Below are 22,193 nucleotides of genomic sequence, written 5' to 3'. Positions count from 1 at the left end.
GAGACCCATCAATATGCCATAAAAACACATGCAACAAAGTGTATACAAAAAGGAGAGAAATTAAGCTACAAAGAATAGAAGCATATACAAGTATTATAGAAGTATTAGGTTGACTGACAAAAGTGGGTAGTTTTTTAATCAAGGGAAAAGTTAATAAAACAGAAGCTATCATTAAAAAAAGTTTTAAGAACATCACTGGATTTCAGTCCCATATGGGGACTGAAATTTCCTTAATTCTTTGCTGTTTTCTAGCAGCACTGTGAAAATACATCTATGTTATCTCCTCAAAGAAGATAACCAGACACTACAAGAAGATACACTGAGATCAACTGTAATTACTTTGGATAGTTTAACAGTAGATCGTCTTTGTAAGTAGAAATTCATTTACCCTGTTTTTGTTTTGTTTTGTTTGTTTTAGAATTCCATCTACTTTTAAGCCTACTAGAACTAAGCTGACTGGAAAAAAGCTTTCATTAATCACCTCTGACATCCAGGGAAACCAAAACATATGAACAGGCAATGGTTTTGAGTTCTTATACAGTCTCAATTATGTGTTAGTCAACTCAAGCAACCATTATGTACTCAATAATAGGTATGACACAGGTCTGGACATCAGCAACACAATAAGCGGGCAGGCACAGGCAGCCTACTTATACTGATATTTTAGTATTAACATTCTTAAGAAGTATGGAAGATAGTAATGATATGTCTTCCTAACTAGAACTTTATAGTAGTGCTCTACTAGATTTATCTCTATTTTATTAACATCAAGACTGCAGAATAACACCGTCTTAAGAAATAACAGCGTAGTGTCACAGAGGGAAAGGAAATGTAGGATGCCAATGTGGGGATAAATTTCTAATTGCCAATGATTGTTGTGAATATAGTGATATTTTCCTGAACATTAAAGCTTCTGTTGTAGGTAGCTACAGTAATAAAGAAAAAAGTTGTCTTGAAACTTTAAAATGTCATTGTTGTACACGATAATACGACAAAGTAAACAAAAGAAAAATTTTAAATATTGTTTTAAAAAACATTAAGGGAGAGGCACGAGGTTGCTTATTATTAAGTGCTTACAGAGTCGGATGCATTTTCAAAGCTGGTTACAATCATTACCACAGCACACCCTTGTGAGGTAAGTGTATTATCATCTGTGGTTCATAAATGAAAATGCCAGGCACTGAATCACTTGCCTAAGGAGAATGAGTCAACGTCAAGAGTCATAGTTGACCGACCTAACTTCTGACGGTCAGTCCAGGGCTTAGTCAGCGGGGCCCGGAGTGGCTTCCCTGGCTGGCACCTGGACTTAGGCTATTTCCGTTCACGTTAAAGCAGAATAGTGGAACTGAGAAGACAGAACTTTCCAATAATTTTTTACTTCTACTCAAGATTTAGCCCTGTGCTCTTAATCTCAGGATTTAGGGCAGGAAAAGCTGTCGGGTGCACTCCCCCTCCCCCAACCTGTGGCAACTGGGAACTGTGGACGGTTCTGCCACCCCCTTTCGCAGTGATGGCAATGAGTGACCACCAGCGTTAGCAGAGCCGGGGGACGGGGGAGGGTGGATTGCTTTAAACAACGACTCTCCATCGCCGCCTCTTTCGGAAAGCAAGAGAAAATGGTGGGAAGTCAAACAAAATTTAAATAAACGGACAACTTGTCCTAGGACCTCAACTAAGCAGATGAAACCTCATTGTGCGCGCTGAGCCTGCAGTTCCCAACTTTCGGGGGAAAATGGGAGGACAGGGCAACAAAGGACACGGCAGCAATGTCTGGCAGTAAACGCTACAGCACCTATCCAGGCGGAAGAGCACAGGACTAAAAACCACGCACCGACTCGCTAGGGTCCGCAGCCGAGAACCGCGCACCCAGCTCACCAACCACGTGACAAGTCCTTTTTTTTTTTTTTAAACTTCTTTTCCCTTAAAAAAAAGAGAGGGAGAGTGAGTGAGCAAGAGACTCCACTTCCCAGAAGCCTCTTGTTACCCACGCAGCCGCAGTCTTGCGCAGGCGCCGCCAGGGCCAAACGGACACGTCGGTCACGTGAACACTAGCCGGCCAATCCGGTTTGAATCTCATTTTTTTCTTCTCACCCCCCCCTTCAGGAGCGGTTGTGCGATCAGATCGATCTAAGATGGCGACTGTGGAACCGGTGAGTATTGCCTTTGGCCCCCACCCCCACCGGTCCCCGCGCTCCGTCTCCCTTCGGACTAGGGGACCCCGCGGGACGGCGTTCCCGGCGTGCACGCTGCCTCTTGCTGCCCCCTCCCCCTCTTCTTGGGTCTGACCTCTCCGCGGGCAACTGGGGGCGCCCCGGCGGCTGGCCGCGGCGGCGTGTAGCGCACACGTTCTGGTGGGGGCCCAAGAGCTGGGGGAGAGAGGTGGGGGAGGGGCGGCACGGAGCCTCCTGTGAAGCCGCGAGGTGGTCTACAAGGGTGGAGGGTGATCGGGGCCCTGGGCTAGGTGTGTGGGGCTTGTGTCTTCGGGACAGAAGGGTGCAGGACTGGCTCCGAGCGGGCGCCGGGATCCGCAGGGAGGGTGGGCGGCAAGACGGCCTGGAATGAGATGGAGGAGGGAGCCCCGGAGTAGAATTTCCCTCCCTCTTTCCCTCCCGAGCTCCATCCTGGGGGTTCGGGTGCCAGACGTGCGCGGGTCTTCCTTAGACCGGTGGGCCAGGGAGCCGGTGGGCGCGCGTTGCCGAAGGGTGGGTTGGGCGGGAGTGGTGCCGCCGCACGCGCGGAGAAGCTTCGACCTCGCCGAGGGGAGCCGAGAGGGGCAAGCGCATGTTACTCCAGCGCGCTCAAGAGTTGCCGGGGTTGGCGGCTGGGGAGGCGAGAAAGGTTTGGGGCGGGAAGGAGAACCTCGTGTAGCGCGGTAAAGCTCTCAGAGTAGGATGAAGGGAGGTGGTGGTGAGAAACGGGGATCACATTGTCCTCTCCCCTCCATGCTTGATACTGGGCTGTCATGGAGGAGGGAAGGGGGAGGAGCGAGGCCTACTGATCGCTGCTGCTGGTCTAGTTGCCGGCCGGACCTGCTGCGTTTCACACGCGCCTGTCTTCCATTCATTCATCCTTTTCGCTCTGCGCACGTCTCCAAGAATGCGGATGGGTCTTGATCCGTCTGTCCTAACGAGCCTTTGTCGTCTGAAAGATTTCTAAGGCACAGTTTATTGGAAATAGGAACTTAACTTTAAAAACTGGTTTTCCATACTTTTTTTTTTTTTTTTTTTTACCCGTTCTACCGGCTTTCCTTTCAGCTTAGGCACCATCTTAAACTTAGTTGAAGCAAGCCGATCCCAGTACTTTGGTAGTTACCGCCCAAAGAAGAGAGGATATCTTTGTCGTAGTTTGGTTTGCCGGCACTGGCTCATTTACAGGCCTGGGTTGCTGTTTTAGGAATGTCACATCTAAGTGAAATTGTTTTAGAGGCATAATATGGAGTATTTTAACAACTAGAAGACCTGTGACACTCGAACCAGTTCTAGACCTTGGTTGCCAGATATTTGCGTGTATCTTTAATGGTAGTTTGTGATTTTTGATAATGACTTACCAGTTTGCTTTGACTTTTTACAGACTTTCATAGCTAGGTCAAAAATTAGCCATGGAAAGGCTTATAGAATACAAAAAGACTTATTTTTCATTACATTGATGTAAACTATCCTTAGCTTGTTGTCAGAATTTAAGGCAGTTCTTCTGTTTGGTTACTTGTTTTTTATTGGTACCAGTTTTCATTTATGTTTCTGAAAATTAGGTTGGCTGCAAAACTGTCTCTTAATTTTCTGATACAGTTAACTGACTTTGGAACATTCATGTTCCAAATAAAGGTATAGGATGAATATGAAAATACTCCCTTTTAACAAGTTTCCATATTCGCTTTTTACTGGATCTGCTTTCCTACCCACGGTAGTAGCATCATTAAAAAACATTACAGCTGATAATAGGAACAAGGCTAACATATCTGAGCTGTTAAATAATGTATTCTATGAAGTTTATCAGTAACATTTAAGTCTTTTGGATTTTGCAGAGCTATGCAGTTTTGTTTCAACAGCACAGAACAGAACTACAGAGTGTTGAAGGACTATTTTGAGTCAGTAAATATTTATAGCCTCTGTTATGTTTAGGAGGTTATACCAAATGTTCTTTAGGATACAGAGTTATACAAAATGTGATTCTATACCTTGTTCAGTGTAAACTCTTAAGGAACTTAATTCCCAGTGATGTGGTCAATGATAACAGTATAGTATTCATTCTGGTGCTGACCCAGGGAAATTTAGATACTGCATTTAAATTTGGGGAGTAGGGAACCTAAAAACCTAAAGTGTGTGAAAAGTGGAGAAAGCCAGTAGTAGTTTGAGGATGTTTGTAAAGTAGACTGATATATTCATTTTTAGTGAGAATGGCAAATTTTTAGTACTTTATTTTTTGTTAAAAAAATTTTTTAATGTTTATTTTTGAGAAAGAGACCATGGGGCGAGGGGGAGAGGGGCAGAGAGAGGGAGACACAGAATCTGAAGTAGGCTCCAGGCTCTGAGCTGTCAGAACAGAGACCAACGCAGAGCTTGAACCCACAAACCGCGAGATCATGACCTGAGTTGAAGTCAGTTGCTTAACCGACTGAGCTACCCAGGCACCCCAAATTTTTAGTACTTCTAATGCACCCTTTTCACAGGTTAGTCTCTTAGAATTCTTTGAAAATTTTGAATAGTGGGTGGTTTTTTTTTTTTAAAGCAGCCTATTAGTATCAATTACGATTGAGGTATTCCTGCTGAAGCCTCCAGAAACCGTATTTGTTCACTGCTACTTTAACTAGCTTGTGAGTTTCGTTATTGCTTTTCATTTGGGCATAATCATAAGCACTTAAAGAGCTATGGGCTTTTCTTGGTTGTCCCACCTTTCATAGGCATTTGGGGAATTTTTATCTGTGGAAATTAACACAAAATATCAGTCATTTTCAGTTTGCTATTACTTGATTTTAATCAAGTGTGTGTAAGAGATCTTTTACATTAAGATGTAGCTTACAAATATTAAATTTGTTGAGAAGGTTGATAGGGCAAATTAATGGAAGCATTTTACCTCTTTACAGGTAATATGGCAAAATTTTGAACATTGGGATCAATAGTGCATTCCTGTTATTCTGTTGGCACTTGAATTGTGACTAGGTCAAAATTAGACTCAATATTAGTCATGAACATGGCAAGCAATTTCCCCGGGCCATTTTGCTTCCAGTGGGTCATGTTTCTTTGTAGCTTTATCTTCATTCTGCATTCTTAATTATTGGGCTGTTTTTTGACTTGTTCTTTTTAAGGTAAGAGGTTGTTTTGTTTTGTTTTTGTTTTAGTTGAAAGGGTATATAGTTTTACATGGTTTTTACATTTTTTAGATTTTTAAAACTACATTAATTTCATTAGTGGAATTAGCTTGAACAGCTAATCCAATGTTTCCATTTTATCCTTCAGAAACATGTATTGTACTGCGAAGAGTTTATTAAAAGTAAATAAGGCTTACACATGTATTGACAAATATGTTGTATATAATTCAGTGTTTTTGGTTAATCAGAGACTGATTGACAAGCAGACCTTGCAAATTAATATACTTTTAAAAAATGTTCATTTTTGAGAGAGTGCTTGATTGTGAGGGAGAGGCCGAGAGAAGAGACAGAAGCAGGTTCCAGGCCCTCAGTGCAGACAGAGCCCCAAGTGGGGCTTGAGCTCATGAATTATGACCTCAGCCAAAGTTGGTCACTTAACCAACTGAGCTGCCCAGGTACCCCCCATACATATTTTTGCCTTAATCAAAAAACCCACTACATGTATCAAAGTTCATTCATGAACCAAATAAATTTGGTTCTGTTCATGTTTCAAATTTCACTTTATTTTATACTTTGAATTAATACTGTGCATAATTATTTGACTTAGAGAAATCCAATTTAGAAGGCAGACATAGTCTATATACTGAAGTTGCAGAGAATACAATGTTAAATGAATTAGGTAAGCCTAATCCAATTTGGACAGCAAATTCTAGGCAAAATTTAAAAATATGTAGTTTAACTAAGGTAAAGAATGTACAAGTACCTGGATGTAACAAGGACCTTGTGAAGTGGTTATTCTAGCAATGGTAATTTCTACTTTTCGTTCTCTACTACTATTACTGGAAATTTCCTAGCCCTTCTGGTACCTGTGAGTTTTTCCATCTTTGTAATAGAGGCTTTCTGGAGAAATGGAAATGAGCATGGGTTATAGTCTAATTTTAATATCTGTGTGACCTTGACTGGGATTTCTAAGTCTAGTTGAAAGAATGGGAATACGAAGATATCTTCCAATGATTTTGATTTTCAAGTGCAGTATTCAGAGGTTATGAAGTTATGTCAAGTTCATAATGTCAGTTATGAAGAACTGGATAAAGTTAATATTCCATGAATGTGTTGCATGCAAGTGTATCCATGCATAATGTATATACTCACCTTTTTCTTTGTGTGCTAAGAAATTCACATAGCTCCCTTTTGATTAGCAATCCTTGGCCAATAGCAAGAAATGCAAAGCTTATGATCTACAACCCTCAGATACTCTTCCTAGTCCTATCTCTATCATAAAAATCACTAGTGTTCTTTCAAAAGTTCTATTTGTCTGGAGAAAAAAGAAAGGATCACTTTTGACTTTCAGGTATGTGGGAATGTGGTTGGAAAATAAGTTTTTTTTCCCAGTTGGAACGTTTGATACATTATTCCATAGAAACAGTGGGAAGCTGTAATTTAGTCACATTGTTCAGTAAATTTCTGTGGAATTAGGACAAACGTGACTAACGTTGAATTTCCAGGGATACGGATTTAGAGTTCTAAGCAACTGACCATAAAAATGACCTATAAACACAACCTATTTGTGTGATTTTTAATGCAGGCAGATTTTTATTTCTTAATAATAGCTAACATACAGCACTAATATATATCAGGCACCACACTATGTGCTTTGCATATATTTATTCATTTAATCCTACAGCAACCCTATGAGCTAGATATTATTCTTAATTCAGATGAGGAAACCAAGGCACAAAGACATTGGGTAACTTTGTGTGACTAACTTGGTGAAGATCACACAGCTAATAAATGGTGGGGTGGAGTTCAAACTAAAGCAGCCGGATTCCAGAGTATGCATTCTTAACCATGACACTGTCTCTCCGTGTTACGTCTTTTCCTTATTTGACCTGGGAAAATTAATTTGAGAAACTTACTAGATATTTTGCTGCAGCTGTAAAAGAAGATGTGCGGATATTTTAGGCCCTTTCCTGCAGTGTTTGGTAACTGATGACCGAAGTACAGAATCATAAGGAAATAGCACTGTGGTTTCTGAATGCAAGGACTAAACAAGTAGTTATACATAAGGTTATATTTTAGTAACTGGTCCAGAACATTTTGGATAGATTTCTGAAGAAAGCAAATGGACATTTCCCTCCTCCCCCTTTTCATTTGATTTCTGGATCTTGTCAATTCAAATGATTTGCCAGTTAAAATATTTTGCTAGTGAAAACAGTATTAGTAAGTTTTTAAAAATTTGTGAATATGGAATTTACTCTTAACTTCTTTTGTACTGTTAGTAATTTTGGTGAATGGTCTGGCCAAGAGTTAAGCGGTTGTTATGAAAAACTTTGAGTGTATGTTGCTAGTCTTAAAAGCTAAATTGTTTGAGGAAGGTAGTAGGAAGACCATAAGATTTCTCTGAAACTCATGGCTTTGCAGTAATTGTTAAAGACTTCATTTTATTAAAACGTTTTTTTTTTTTTTTAATTTTTTTTTTTAACGTTTATTTTTGAGACAGAGAGAGACAGAGCATGAACAGGGGAGGGTCAGAGAGAGAGAGACACAGAATCTGAAACAGGCTCCAGGCTCTGAGCTGTCAGCACAGAGCCCAACGCGGGGCTCGAACTCACGGACCGCAAGATCATGACCTGAGCCGAAGTCGGCCGCTTACCGACTGAGCCACCCAGGCGCCCCAAAAAACTTTTTTTTTTAAATGTTTATTCATTTTTGAGAGAGCATGAATGGGGGGAGGGACAAAGAGAGGGAGACAGAATCCAAAGCAGGCTCCAGGCTCTGAGCTATCAGCGCAGAGCCCGATGTGGGGCTCAAACTCACGGACTGAGAGATCATGATACAAGCCCAAGTCCGATGCTTAACCTACTGAGCCACCCAGGTGCCCCTATTTTAATTTTTTTTTTAAAGAGAGCAGGGGAGGTATGGGGGGGGGGGGAGAATCTCAAACAGGCTCCACACTGAATGTGGACTGGGGACTTTATCTCACAACCTTGAGATCAGGACCTGAGCCAAAATCCAGAGTCGGACAGACGGACACTCCATCAATTGAGCCACCCAGGTGCCCCTGCAGTAATTGTTAGAGCTAAAACATGTATTTGCATGTTTTTAGCTATTTTAAACTGGTTACTGTAAAGTGCTATACAGAAATTAAGTATAATCTTTCTTTGCTCTTATTATAGTGACAGTCAATAAGATTTTTATATTTATGTGAATTAATGTTAGTATTGCTATGAAGAATTTTTGTGAGGTTTTACATGGTCATCTTAGGGCAGCACCTTATGCAGCCACAAAGTCCGATAACTTCCAACTATTAACTAAGGGAAGAAAATTTGATATTTTAATGGAAAGATGAAATGTACATCTTTTTCTTGTAGTTTTTTTCCTAATGCTCTCAATATTTTGGGATAAATAATAGGTGGGAAATTCATATTTCAAGTAATATTTGTTTGTTTTTCTGCCAAGGTCACATAGTTCCTAAGTGAGGGAACTTGAACTCAAACCCAGGTCCTGGCCCCAAGCTGTATTACTTTCCTGTTCAAAAAAAGAAACAAATTCAACCAAGACTAGAAAGTCCCAACTCTTTACCTTCAGTAAAACTCCTACCTTAAGCATAAAATAGCTGCATAGATCATTCTTATGCACAAATAAATGTAAAATCCTGTTTTTGAAACGATGTACCAGATGATTCATGGGCTATGGCATGGAGTAATGTGGTTTTGTTTTGTTTTTCATTTGAATTGGTACATTGTATTTTTAAATAACATTTAGGATTGTAAAATCTCTTTTGGATGTTGGTTTATAGATAATTGCATTTAGTTTTATTTTTTTACAACTTTTTTCTTGAATTAGTAATACATGCTCATGGTCCAAAATTCAGATGGGTCCCTTTAGCAGTGAAGCCTATGACCTCATTGTCAGAATAATGTTTTTAAATGCCTTAAAGAAAATATGTAGAATTATAGGGGAAACTGATTATATTGAATTACAGTAAGGATTAAGTGAGTTAAAATGAAACATTAAGGATGATGCCTGGCACAGGCTAAGTCCTGTCTTTTTTATTGCAGAAAACCTATCTTCTACCTAATTTCTCCAGCCACCTAGTTTCCCTTCCCAAAGCATTCACACTGTTGGTCGGTTTTTATTTTATTTATTTTTTTAACTTAATTTTTTTTTTTTTTTTTACATTTTATTTATTTTTGAGAGAGAGAGAGAGACTGAGCACAAGTGGGGGAGGGGCAGAGAAAGAGAGACACGCACATACACAGAATCCGAAGCAGGCTCCAGGCTCTGAGCTGTCAGCACAGAGCCCGACATAGGGCTCAAACTCACAAACCATGAGATCAAGACCTGAGCTGAAGTCGGACACTTAACCGACTGAGCCCCCCACGGGCCCCAATCAGTTTTTATTTTTTGAGGATTCTTCTAGATATGGGCTGTCCAAGAGAACTTTCCATGATGTTGGAAATGTTCTCTCTCTCTGAGCTGTTCAGTACGGTAGCCACTAGCCCCACATGCCTGTTGAGCACTTGAAATGTGACTAATTCAACCAAGGAAGTGAATTTTATGTTATGTTATTTTTTAAATGTTTATTGAGAGAGAGAGAGATAGCATGAGCCAGGGGAGGTGCAGAGAGAGGGTGGGGAAGAGCATCCCAAGCAGGCTATGCAGTGTCAGCATAGAGCCTGATGTGGGCTAGATTCCATGAACTGTGAGATCATGACCTGAGCCAAAAGCAAGAGTTAGACGCTTGACCTACTGAGCCACCCAGACACCCCTAAACCAAGGAAGTGAATTTTAAACTTCATTCAACTTTAAATGTAATTTTAATTACTTGAAATTTAATTTCATATATAGCTAGTGGCTACCAAATTGGACAGTATAGCTCTAGTCTAGATACACCTGATGTATACATACACATATGCATATTGTAATTGGGTTAACTTTGTAAGGTTCAACTGGATATGACTAGTTTGGTTAAAGAGATTATTTAATTTTATCCTAGGGAAACTTCTGTCTGTATTTAAACTTTCAAAGGCAATTATTTGCTCTTGTATAGATAATTAAAATTGTCCCGTAGCCTTTTTTTGCTGTTTAAAAAAATGTGTGTGAGTAGACAGTACTTTATGTTCAAAATTCACATTTTGTACAAAAGAGTATATGATGAAGTCTGTTTTCTCTAGTTGATCCCATCCAGGTGAATCACCTCTAGAGGCAGCCAGCATTGTCATTTCCTGACTTTCCGTAGAGATGTGTGTGTGTGTGTGTATATATATATATGTATGTAAGTAAACAGGATGTGTATATATATATATATATATTTTAAATAACAGTAGTCAACTATATACGCTATTCTGGCACATTATGTTTTTCACTTAATAAGTGGTGTTTTAGAGTGTTGTATATCGGCACATAAAGCTTTCACTTTTTTTTTTCTGATGGTGTGTATTGCATAATTTGGTCTTAAACATAGTTATTTCTTTATTGATCAATATTTGGGTTGTTTCCAGCAATTTGTGAAATTTCCAACAGTCCGTGGTGAATAGCCTTTTATCTGTATCATTTCCATGCATGAGATAGTATAGTTGCAAGGTAAATGTTTTGGCAATAAATTGAAATTTTAAAAACTCTACTGGTTAGGGGTGCCTGGATGGCTCAATCAGTAGAGTGTTTGACTTCTGCTCAGGTCATGATCTCAACGGTTTGTGGGTTCAAGCCCTGTGTCTGTGCTGACAGCTCAGAGCCTGGAGCCTGCTTCGGATTCTGTGTCTCCCTCCCTCTCTGCCCCTCCCCGCCGCTCTTGCTTTGCCTTTCTGTCTCAAAAATAAATGAACATTAAAAAAAACAAAACTGGTTAGATAAAACAGTTTGTGACTATAGTTGGGATATAGATATATATATATAGATATAGATATATATATATATATACACACACACATACATATATATTTAGAGATACCCTCCCTTTCTATTTGTGAACGGTTTATTTGTAGAAAACAAAAGATACACATCTGTATAAGTTTTAGAGTAATAAACTGAAGACCTATATACTCATCACCTAAGGCATCATCATGTCTTTATGATGGCTTCAGCTTCCTGGAATCTCTACGAAAGCCTCTCTTGGGGAAACCAGTGGTCCAGGCAGAGAACTCTCAGTTAGGAGAGTGGTTGTATGTTGTTTTAAAAGTAGATTAAAGGTGAACTCCTGGTGTGAAATTTGTAGCTGTTCTAAGGAGCAGTGCACAAAGGAGGGAAAAGGAGCTTTGTTAACACATGGTTAAGGTGAGTTAAGTATAGATAAAAGTCTGGGCCAGACAAACCATGGCAATCAGTGTTTTGTTTGTTGTTTTTTTTTTAAGGGTAGAATAATAAGCATTTTTATCATTATAGCCATCAAATGAAGAATGTAGCCTGAATTGCATTGCTCCAATCTGGATGTTGCTCTCTATATCTGGTGCACACCTGTCTTTGACTATGCTCGTGACTCCTCTCATCTGACTTCCTTGGTGTGCCTCTCCATTTGCTATGTTCCTTGTTGTCTTATTTGGATTCTTATTTCATTTTGGTAGATCAAATCTCCACTAATTTTTTGAGAAAAGATACATGAGAAAGATTTTTGAGACCTTGCATACTAAGCAATATCATGTCTGTAGTTTTTTTCTTCAGAATTTTAGTCATTCCAGGTCATCTGTTGTGACTGTTAAGTCAGAAATTATTCTGATGACTACTTTTTTTTCTTTTTTCTTTTGTTGTTTTGTACGTGTGTGTCTGTGACCATTTCCCCTACTTTTTTTTTTTGTCCCCATTTCACAATGACATACTTTATTAGCATGAGTGTTTTCATCCATTGTGCTAGGTACGCATTGTACTTTTTTAATGTGGCAACTCCTGTCCATCACTTCAAATTTATCTGTGATTCTCCTCTTCCCAGTTTCTCTTTGAAACAGTTATTCATTCAGATATTGGATCTCCTAGCCTGGTTCTCTGACTTTTTTTTTTTTTTTTTTTTCAGTTTAAATCCTGCTTTCATTTTCTCTTTGTATTTTCTGGGAAGTTTATTTTCCAACATTTTCTGTGTCATAATTTTAATTTCTAGATGTTCTTTCTGGTTTTCTGAATGTTCACTTTTATAGCTTCCTGTAATTGTGATGCAACATTTTAACCTTTTGAGGATATAATAGGTACGTATTTTTAAAGACATTTTCTTTTCTCTGCCTGCTTCCTCCAAGTTGCTTAATTTTCTTTTTTGTTTTTGAACTCATGGCAGCAGTCCTAGTAAGGTAGAGGGAGGGAATTGAGAGATCTAGTTATTTTTCAAATAGCTTTCACCAAATAGTTTTCATCTAGCTGTGTACGTTGATAAGTAATCACTTGTCCATTCTGTGTTCCAGTTCTTTTCTTTTTTTCCTTGCACTTTCTATAGTTGTGGACTTAGAAAAAAATCTGTCATCGTTTTAGTGAGATTTTGAGAAGGAACAAAATTCAAATCCTATAGATGGATTACTGAATAGTGACAGATCACTGGAATAGACTGAACAGTCCAGAAGTAGATTCAAGTATATATTTGGTTGTAGTAAATTTGGAACATTTAGATCTGGGGGGGGGGGGGGGAATAAAAGTCATCTGTAATGGCAACTAGGATTTCTTTGGTATTGTTTTGGTTTACTTGTTTGTGGATTCTTTTCTTCTCACTACATCTCTTTGTACCTCTTTCTTCCTTTTTTTTTTTAAAAAAATGTTGATTTACTTTTGAGAGAGTGCATACATGAGAGGGGCAGAGAGAGGGGTAGCCTGAGGATTCCAAGGGGGCTTTGCACAGACAGCAGCAACCCCAATGCTGGCTTGAACCCACAAACTGTGAGATCATGACCTGAGCTGACGTTGGACACTCAACCGAGCCACCCAGGAGCCCCTTTTCTTTTCCTTTTAAACAGAGTATTTTTAGAGCAGTTTTTAGGTTCACCACAAAATTGAGAAGAAGGTATAGAGAGTTCTGGTGTATCTCCTGCTTCCATATGCACAGCCTCCCCCACTATCAACATCCCACACCAGAGCAGCACATTTGTTACACCAGATGACCTGTGTGGACACATCATTGTCCCCTCAAGTCTTTAGTTTACATTAGGGTTCACTCTTGGTGTTATACAATTGTTGGGTTTAGAAAAATACATAATGACATGTATTTATTATAGTGTCACACAGAAGTAGTCTCACTGACTACTCTGTTCTTTGCTTTTTCAACCCTCCCTCCTAATACCTGGCAACCACTAATCTTTTTACTGCCTCCATAGTTTTTTTGCCTTTTCCAGAATGTCCTATAGTTGGAATCATATCTTTTCAGATTGGCTTCTTTCACTTAGTAATGTATATTTATGGTTCCTCCATGTCTTTTCACAGCTTTTGATAGCCCATTTTTTGTGTGTGCAGAACCAATATTGCATTGTCTGGATGTACCACAGTTTATTTAAGACTTCTTAAATTAAAAAGTGTGTCCCCTCCACCAATAAAGTGCTCCTTGTTTATACGCTTCTGTAATCTACCTTTTCCTACATTTACATTAGCATTTTAAAATCATTTTCTCAGCATCACTTTTAGTGCCTACGTCGTAAACACCATGATGTATCTGTTACCTTTTGGTTGTATCTTTTGTTTTATGTTGTCTCTACTTTTTATTTCCTAACATAAGAATATATAAAACTGTTAGTGTTCTGATACTTTGAAGAAATCTTTTAGACGTATAAAGAATATAGCTCTTTTTATATTTGAAAGCTTGATAGTTCACAAGCTCAGTAAGTGGAAGGATATACTCTATAAACCTGGGGACATTTGAAAACTGTCCCTATAGTTTTCTAATTTTTTGAAAGAAATATAAGTTGATTTCTTTTGGAAGATAATTTAAATATTAAGTCTAGTTTTCTTACTAAAATTATAGTTGGTGTGCCTGGATGGCTCAGTTGGTAGAGCATGTGAGTGTTGATCTCAGGGTTATGAGTTCGAGCTCCCTATTGGCAGTAGAGCTTACCTTAAAAAAAAAAGCTATAATTATATTATATTACATATATATGTATATATACGTATATACGTATATATGTATATGTAATATAATATTAATCTTTAACTTTTAACATTATAGAATTTTTTTTAAGTTTATTTATTCATTTTGACCAACTGAGCCACCCAGGCGCCCCTAACATTAATAGAACTTTTAAAAAACATGTAGAATTTAGAAAGAATTCAGCTGCTGGTTTAACTGTGCCATGTAAAGATTGATTTTTTTAAGTTTATTTATTGTTATTTTTTTAATGTTTATTTTTGAGGGCAGGGGGTGGGATAGAGGTTCCAAGCGGACTCTGTGCTGATAGATGATAGCTGATAGGTGAGGCTCAGACTTATGAACCATGAGATCATGACCTGAGCCAAAATCAGTGCTCAACTGACTGAGCCACCCAGGCACTCCAAAGTTTATTTATTTATTTTGAGAGAGAGAGGAAATCCCAAGCAGGTTTCGTGCTGTCAGTGTGGAGCCTGACATGGGGCTTGAACCCAGGAACCATGAGATCATGACCTGAACTAAAACCAAGAGTTGTGCACTTAACTGATGAAACACACAGGTGCCCCAAGATTGATTTTTAAACTAACATTCAGTGTCATTACGTTTTGTTATAGTTTTAAAAGCAATAAACTTAAAAAGAAGCAGCAGTTAATTCTTTAAAACGTTTGCCTTTCAGATTGTAATTTTAAGCCTTAAAGAATAATTGAAATAGAAATTATCATGCTACTGGAACCAGTGTAATTTTGTGCAGTGAAAATGCTTGTCCTAACATCATTTTAATGTTATTTGAAGTACTTTTAATTTTGTGTAATGTTTAACTTCTATAAATTTCCTTAGTTATTGTAAAGTAGGAGTCTCTGGTAGCCTTTGGTTTAAATAGCACTGACATTTAAATTTTATCATTAGCCTGTTGTCATTCTAGATCACACATGTTTATTTATGTCTCTATCATCACGCTTTCGTTTCTGAATTTGAGGTCTTGTCCTAAGCAACATAAGATGTGCAGAGTAATTTGGGTGTCAGGTTATCTTAAATGAAACAAGGTGCCTACAACTCTTTCTAGTGAAGAGTTAAGACATGTGCATCCCGGGCGCCTGGGTGGCTCAGTCGGTTAAGCGTCCGACTTTGGCTCGGGTCATGATCTCGCGGTTCGTGAGTTCGAGCCCCGCGTCGGGCTCTGTGCTGACAGCTCAGAGCCTGGAGCCTGCTTCCGATTCTGTGTCTCCCTCTCTCTCTGACCCTCCCCTGTTCATGCTCTGTCTCTGTCTCAAAAATAAACGTTTAAAAAAAAAAAAAAAGACATATGCATCCAAGTTTTGAAATTGTATTCCAGAAGATCAAATTCAAGTGTGGCCTGTAGGGATTTTTTTTTTTTTAATATGTGTAAAATGTGATTAAGTATACCTTGCTGTCTATTCAGAGATAGCCTTTTTTTTTTTTTTAAGCTGTAGAGCAGCAAACTTAATCAACTCTGTTCACTGAAAAGTTTAGTGCTAGTCATTAATTTTAGTGAGGTAACTAGGTTGTTACTCAAATAGATTGAACACCTATTAAATTTTGCAGCACTTTTAGATACGACACAATTTGTACAAATCATTACAGCTCTTCCCGTCTATACCTCTGCTTCAAGTATTTTTTGTTGTGTAGATGTCATTTTACATCAGTTGAGAAGAATATTAAAATAAGTAATGTCTTTTGAATTGGAATTGATATATGGGCTTTCACAGTCCTTTACATGGAAAAATTTTCTCCCATTTGAGCAGTGCTTTAAACTTAAAAGGTTTGTATTTTGCTAAATCTGCATATGTTGTTTTTCTGCTTCAGCTTTTTATTTTAGAGCACAAAGATCACTATTTTGATCCTTTATTATGACAAGGAAGAAGATCTGCAAAATCCACAGCCTCCATTTTTGTGATGTGGGATGCTGGATTAGCTGGTATCACTTTAACAACCAAAACAATTGACTTAAACTATTTGTGATACTTTTCAGTGTTTACACCAAGTTATATACCTTACAAGGCAAGTGGTAAAACCACTTGTTCTTGTGTATTTGTTAATTAATTATAGTAATTTACTTATGGGAGAGTGCTCGGGGAGTTGTATTGTTTGCAAGAGACCTAGGAACTGAATGTTTGGAGACGAGAAGGAAGAGTAGAATATCTTGAAGTCTGTTTACATATCATACTTGTAGGAAATGATTTTCTCCTTCCAGTTATTTATATCCATAAAGAGAGGATTTTATTTATACTTGCCTGTATTTCTGAGGTATTTGACCACATAGGCAATTCGTATGCTGTCTTGTATAACAATATAAACCACTGTGATTAATCATTGGCATTTTCTTGCTTTTTATCCTAGTGGGATTTTGTGTGTGTTGGGAGTGTGAGGTGCACCATTTATGCCTTTTTTTCCCTAGCTCATTGGCAGTGGCATGCGCTTGCAAGATAGTGAAGGTGTTGAGCCTGAGGCTGTGGCACAAAGTATAGTGTGTGTGTGTGTGTGTGTGTGTGTGTGTGTAGTATATAGTGTATAGTATATATATAGTATATACTATATCTAGTATAGTACATACAGCACAGGGGTATGCTGCCTGATAGGAGTACCTTAGTACCATATGTAATTTATTCTCCAACTCTGGGGCACTTTTGAGAGTGAACGAAGGTTCTAATAGCTGAAACAACAAACAGGTAAAACCAAGACATACAGTATTCCTATCCATGAACCCTGACAGTCTTGAATTCAATGTAGAGTACAACTAGTCCATAGTAACTTCTCAGCACTTAAATTTGAAAAGCAGAGAGAACAGTAGTTTCACAGTATTGTGAAGATTAAATATATTGACTGAGTTTATATAAATGTTGAAATAACGTATATAAAAATATGTAGCACATTATTTGATAGTAACTGCTTTGTAAGTGTTACCTATGATGAAGTGTGAGGATGGGTGTTACCACTTTAAAAGTCATAAAACACCATCCTTTTCTGTTCTTATTTGCTTACTCTTCTCATTATTTCATATCTTTAATGTATGTAGTGCCTTCAGTTTACTGAAATGTGGAGTAATTTGTAGAGATAATTGCAGTTATCTTTGCCATAATAGCATTTATATTTCTGTTAATTCTGCAACTGGTCTTTTCTAATTCTGCTAAGAAAAGTAGTGAAGCAAGGAAGGGAGAATATGAGAAAGTGGTATTGAAAATGGGTTACCAATAATATCATTATCCATTATTTGTTGTTCTGTTGAATTTGCCTGCAATTATACAACTGTGAATGGCAGAGCTGGGATTCTAATCTGGGTGACATGGCTCGAGAGTATGTGAGCTAAACCAGTGCTTCTCATACTCTAGCAGAACATGAGTTTGTTTTCTATTTTGTTTTTAAACAGTTTTAATGTAATGTTTTTGTAAATCATGGAAATAGGATAAAAGTGAAAAAAATGCACAAAAATATAAGCCTGAATTTGCTATTTTTAGTGTGACCAGGTACAAAAATACTGTCAGATTTCTATGAAGTATTCTAAGTGTTTATGTTCCATATTATTTATTTATTTTGAGAGAGCGCACACATGCACGTGCTGGAGGTGGTAGGAGGGGCAGAAAGAAAATTCCAGGCAGGCTCCACACTGTCAGCACAGAGCCCCATGTGGGCTTGGATCTCACAAACTGAGATCATACCTGAGCCAAAACCAAGAGTCCGATACTTAACCGACTGAGCCACCCAGGCGCCCCTACTTTCTATTTCTATACCTAACCTCATTGTAGACTACAACCAGCAGAAGTCTGTGGACCACACTTTGTTTTAAAACCTAACTTATTAGTGCCAAGGGAACTACTGATTTTTGCTTACTTCAAATTAAGGTTTAGGGGATGCCCCAAAGGTGTGGGGGGTTGGGAGACTCTGGAAGTTCTCAGTAGTAATATTTGTTCATTGAAGTAATGGAAGACACTAATTGGGTGTCCTGAGGGTAAGGCTCATTGTTACTTCTAAGGAGAGATAGTTTGTGTGTTTGGGTTGAGTTAATGAAAAATCTTGAATGTTCATAACCATGAAAAAGCACACCATGGTTTTGGAATTAAAGCAGTGTAGAATTGAACATGGCTAGAAGGAAGAATCTAAACTTTAGTCAGATTAGAGAGATAATACTATATCTACGGAGTAGCTTTATAATATTAGGATTGACCCACAAAGTTAATATTGTGTGTGGTACATGTGCTGGTTTTTGCAGAATGTTACTAAGTTCTACCATGCTGTAGCAACATTCAAAAGTTGCTGGAGATTTCTTTGTGGCTAATTATTAGACTTGTCCCACCCTTGCTCTACTCCCCCCCCCCCCAACTTTCTTCTCTTGCTATGACACCTATTGAGCCCTGGGACCACTGAATTATAAGACAGCTTGTTTATTTGAATCTCATTAACTCAGCAAATCCAAAAACAGTTTTAATATTTTGCACTTAAACTCGTTGTCTTTTCTATTCCCTTACTTGTCATCAGTATTTAATCATTTTGATCTGTCAGTGAATGGCTTCCATTGCTCACAAGATGAAAGGTACACTTTTAGCCTGACCTTTGAGGCCTTTCACAATCTCCCTTCAGCCCACTGTTCTAGTGTGTGTTTGGTTTCATGAACTCTTTAAGTCTCATTGGTTCTTTACCATCTTCTAGTTAAGCACTGCACTATCTCATGGCTTTGTGCTCTCCATTCTCACCACCTGAAATGTCTTATACAATAGTTTTTCAAGTATAGTTTGTCTTTTAAGTTAAAAATGTATTTGATTACTTGGAACAAAATTAACAACATAGGAAACAACAGGTGTTGGCGAGGATGTGGAGTAAGGGGAACCCTCTTACACTGTTGATGGGAATACAAACTGGTGCAGCCGCTCTGGAAAACTGTATGGAAGTTCCTCAGAAAGTTAAAAATAGAACTACCTAGGGGCTCCTGGGTGGCTCAGTCAGCTCAGGTCATGATCTCACAGTTGACGAGTTCGAGTCCTGCAATGGGCTGTGCTGACAGCTCAGAGCCTGGAGCCTGCTTTGGATTCTGTGCCTCCCTCTCTCTCTGCCCCTCCCCAGCTCATACTCTCTCTCAATAATAAATAAAACATTAAAAAAATTTCTTTAAAAAAAAAAATAGAACTACCCTACAATCCAGCAATTGTAGTACTAGGTATTTACCCAAAGGATACAGAAATACTAATTTGAAGGGATACATGCACCCCAATGTTAATAGCAATATCAACAATAGCCAAATTATGGAAACAACCAAGCGTCCATTGGTGAATGGATGAAGCTGTGGTGTGTGTGTGTGTGTGTGTGTGTGTGTACACACACTGGATAATTAGCCATAAAAAATGAAAGAAATCTTGCCGTTTGCAATGGCATGGATGGAGCTAGAGAGTATTATGCTAAGCTGAGTAAGTCAAGTCAGAGAAAAACATGATTTACTCATATGTGGAATTTAAGAAACAAAATAGGGGTTTAAAAAAAGAGGCAGACCAAGAAACAGGCTCTAAACTATAGAGAACAAACTGATCATTACTGGAGGGGAGGTCTGTGGAGGGAAGGGTTTAAGGAGGGCATTGGGCTGTGATGAACACCCAGTGTTGTATGTTAAGTGTTGAATCACTAAATTCTATACCTGAAACTACTGCTACACTGTATGTTAATTGGAATTTAAATAACAACTTGGAAAGAATGTATTTCATTACTTTGAGAGTAGCTATAATCTGTTAAATTAGCCTTTTGTGTTTTTGCATAATTTTAAAATTTAGAAATACTGGTAAAGCATGGGTATTTAAGATGTAATTTCCAATGAAATTTGCTTACAGAGGAGACTATCAAGCTGAGAGAGTAGATATAGGAATGTTGTGGAACTTCGCGGTGAAGAATTTTGTTTTTAAATTGAATGTAAATTTGAAACTATCTTATTATTTGCTCTATATGTAAAGCAACAATAAAAATGACAGGTTATAAAATAATGTTTTTTAGTTCTTCTACAATCATACAATAATTTTGGTTCCTTGCTGATTTGATGATCTTCCACATTTAAAAATAACTGATTGAATCAGTTGTTAAACATACCATGAAAACCCCTGCTATGGAGCTTTCAGAGAGAATTTTGTGAAATTGCTGTTAACAAATACCACATAGCCCTCCTGTACCTATTTCATGGTAATCTTAAGTCTCAGAAACCTTGGTAGTTAATAACTTTACAAATAGTTTTAAGAGGAGATAAAATTTTAAGATAATTTTATTTTCAAATTCAGTTTATATTAGAAATACTTAGCAAATTAGGACAAATAATGGATAATTTGGAGATTTGTTACAGGCTTATGCTTAAGAGTGGAACGAAAGTGGTTTTTTTGTTTCAGTCCCTTAGAAAAATAAATTGTATTTCTTTGTTCTGGTTTGGCATATGGTGGTAATTATAAATCATTTTTTGATCAAAGAGTTTAATATAGTATGGCCATCATTCTGGACATCGTTTCTCATTGTATATGTTGCCATAGATTCAAGAGATTGTTTAGAAATTGGACTTTCCCTGTAGAATGGACTACCCCCACTGAATTAGCCTGAAAGTTTTAAATAGCCTACATTGACATTATTTTTCTAATGTTTTATCTCAGTTAAAAAAAATTCCGATTCTGTGAATCAAACTTAAGAGGTTTTATAACAACAAAATAATAAGTTGAAAGAAATTAGCAGGAAATGATTTTAATGAGGCATGCCTCAATAGTCCCAAGTTTTGTTTTGTTTTTTTTTCCTTTGCAGTAATTTACAACCTAACTGCAAGAAACTTAGAAGGTGAGTGTTTGATAGTAAGCTTTTTGGTTTAAATTTCTGCTGATTGAGAATGGATTGGTGAGGGGCTCCTGGGTGGCTCAGTCAGTTAAGCCTCTAACTCTTGAATTTGGTTCAGGTCATGATCTCACAGTTCCTGAGACTGAGCCCCGTGTCTGGCTGTGTGCTGGCATCACGGAGCCCTCTGGGATTCTCTTTCCTGCTCTCTCAGCCCCTCTCCTGCTTGTGTGTGCCTGTTCCTCTCTTTCTCTCAAAATAAACATTAAAAAAAAAAAGAATGGACTGCTAAGAAAAGTAGATGGTCATAACAAAATATGACCTAAATGAGAAAATGTATGCCAAGAAAATATGCCTTTTTTCTTTTTTTTTTGAAAATGTGCCCTGTATAATGTTAATGTTTTCATAGGTAATTTCTATCATGAAGTGGTTTCTAAATCTTATTAGATTTGGTTTGTGCCATATGAATATTTTCATAGAGTATTTTGTATTTCATCTTGAAAATAATTGGCTATTAAAACCATTTTTGCTTTATTAGAAGAGTTTGAGAAATCCTTAAGTTAAAATTTTAAACAGAAGACTATTAAACTGCACACAGTAACTTAAAAGACTAAATAAAAGAAACATCAATACTGCTTACGTTATGAAAAAGAGGTTTTAACTACTGAAAAGATGAATGTCTATGGTTAATATTTTTTTTAGAGTATTTGTCTTAACACCTAGCATATTTCTATATTAAAAGTGAATACTGAAAGATTTTAAATTATACTTATTCATATATCCACAGACACATTTTTTAAAGTTGAGTATTTTGGTTATAAGAAAAATCTAAAATTATATATTCTTAGTATAAAGACTAAAACATCAATTAAGGTAGGACTTTTAAATTTTAAAAGAAACTTTTTTTAAATTCTAGGAACTGAATATACTTTTTCCTGTTATTAACTGCTTTCAATTTCTATGTGTCCAGAGACTTTTTATACCATCTGAGTCTTTTATCATTCCCCTAATTGTGAAAAGAGTTGAGTAACCAAAAAGAAAGGA

General features: G+C 37.7%; 1 protein-coding gene across 3 annotated transcripts in view; it reads left to right on the top strand.

The window, feature by feature from the left end:
• The first annotated feature begins 293 nt into the window (after positions 1-293).
• EIF4E (eukaryotic translation initiation factor 4E) overlaps positions 294-22,193 on the top strand; it is a 45,020-nt gene continuing 23,120 nt past the window's right edge. The window contains exons 1-2 of one of the 3 annotated variants that reach the window (XM_049630911.1): positions 294-368; positions 2,104-2,150. In XM_049630911.1, the coding sequence (XP_049486868.1) occupies positions 2,133-2,150 (18 nt within the window). In that variant the 5' untranslated portion in view covers positions 294-368; positions 2,104-2,132. Of the gene's footprint in view, positions 369-692; positions 1,136-2,103; positions 2,151-2,756; positions 2,839-22,193 lie in introns of those variants that run through there. The other 2 variants (XM_049630910.1, XM_049630908.1) reach the window with 2 other exon arrangements.

Source organism: Panthera uncia, chromosome B1, assembly GCF_023721935.1.
Source record: "Panthera uncia isolate 11264 chromosome B1, Puncia_PCG_1.0, whole genome shotgun sequence".
Taxonomy (NCBI): Eukaryota; Metazoa; Chordata; class Mammalia; order Carnivora; family Felidae; genus Panthera; species Panthera uncia.
This window is presented reverse-complemented; position numbering and strand designations above follow the sequence as displayed.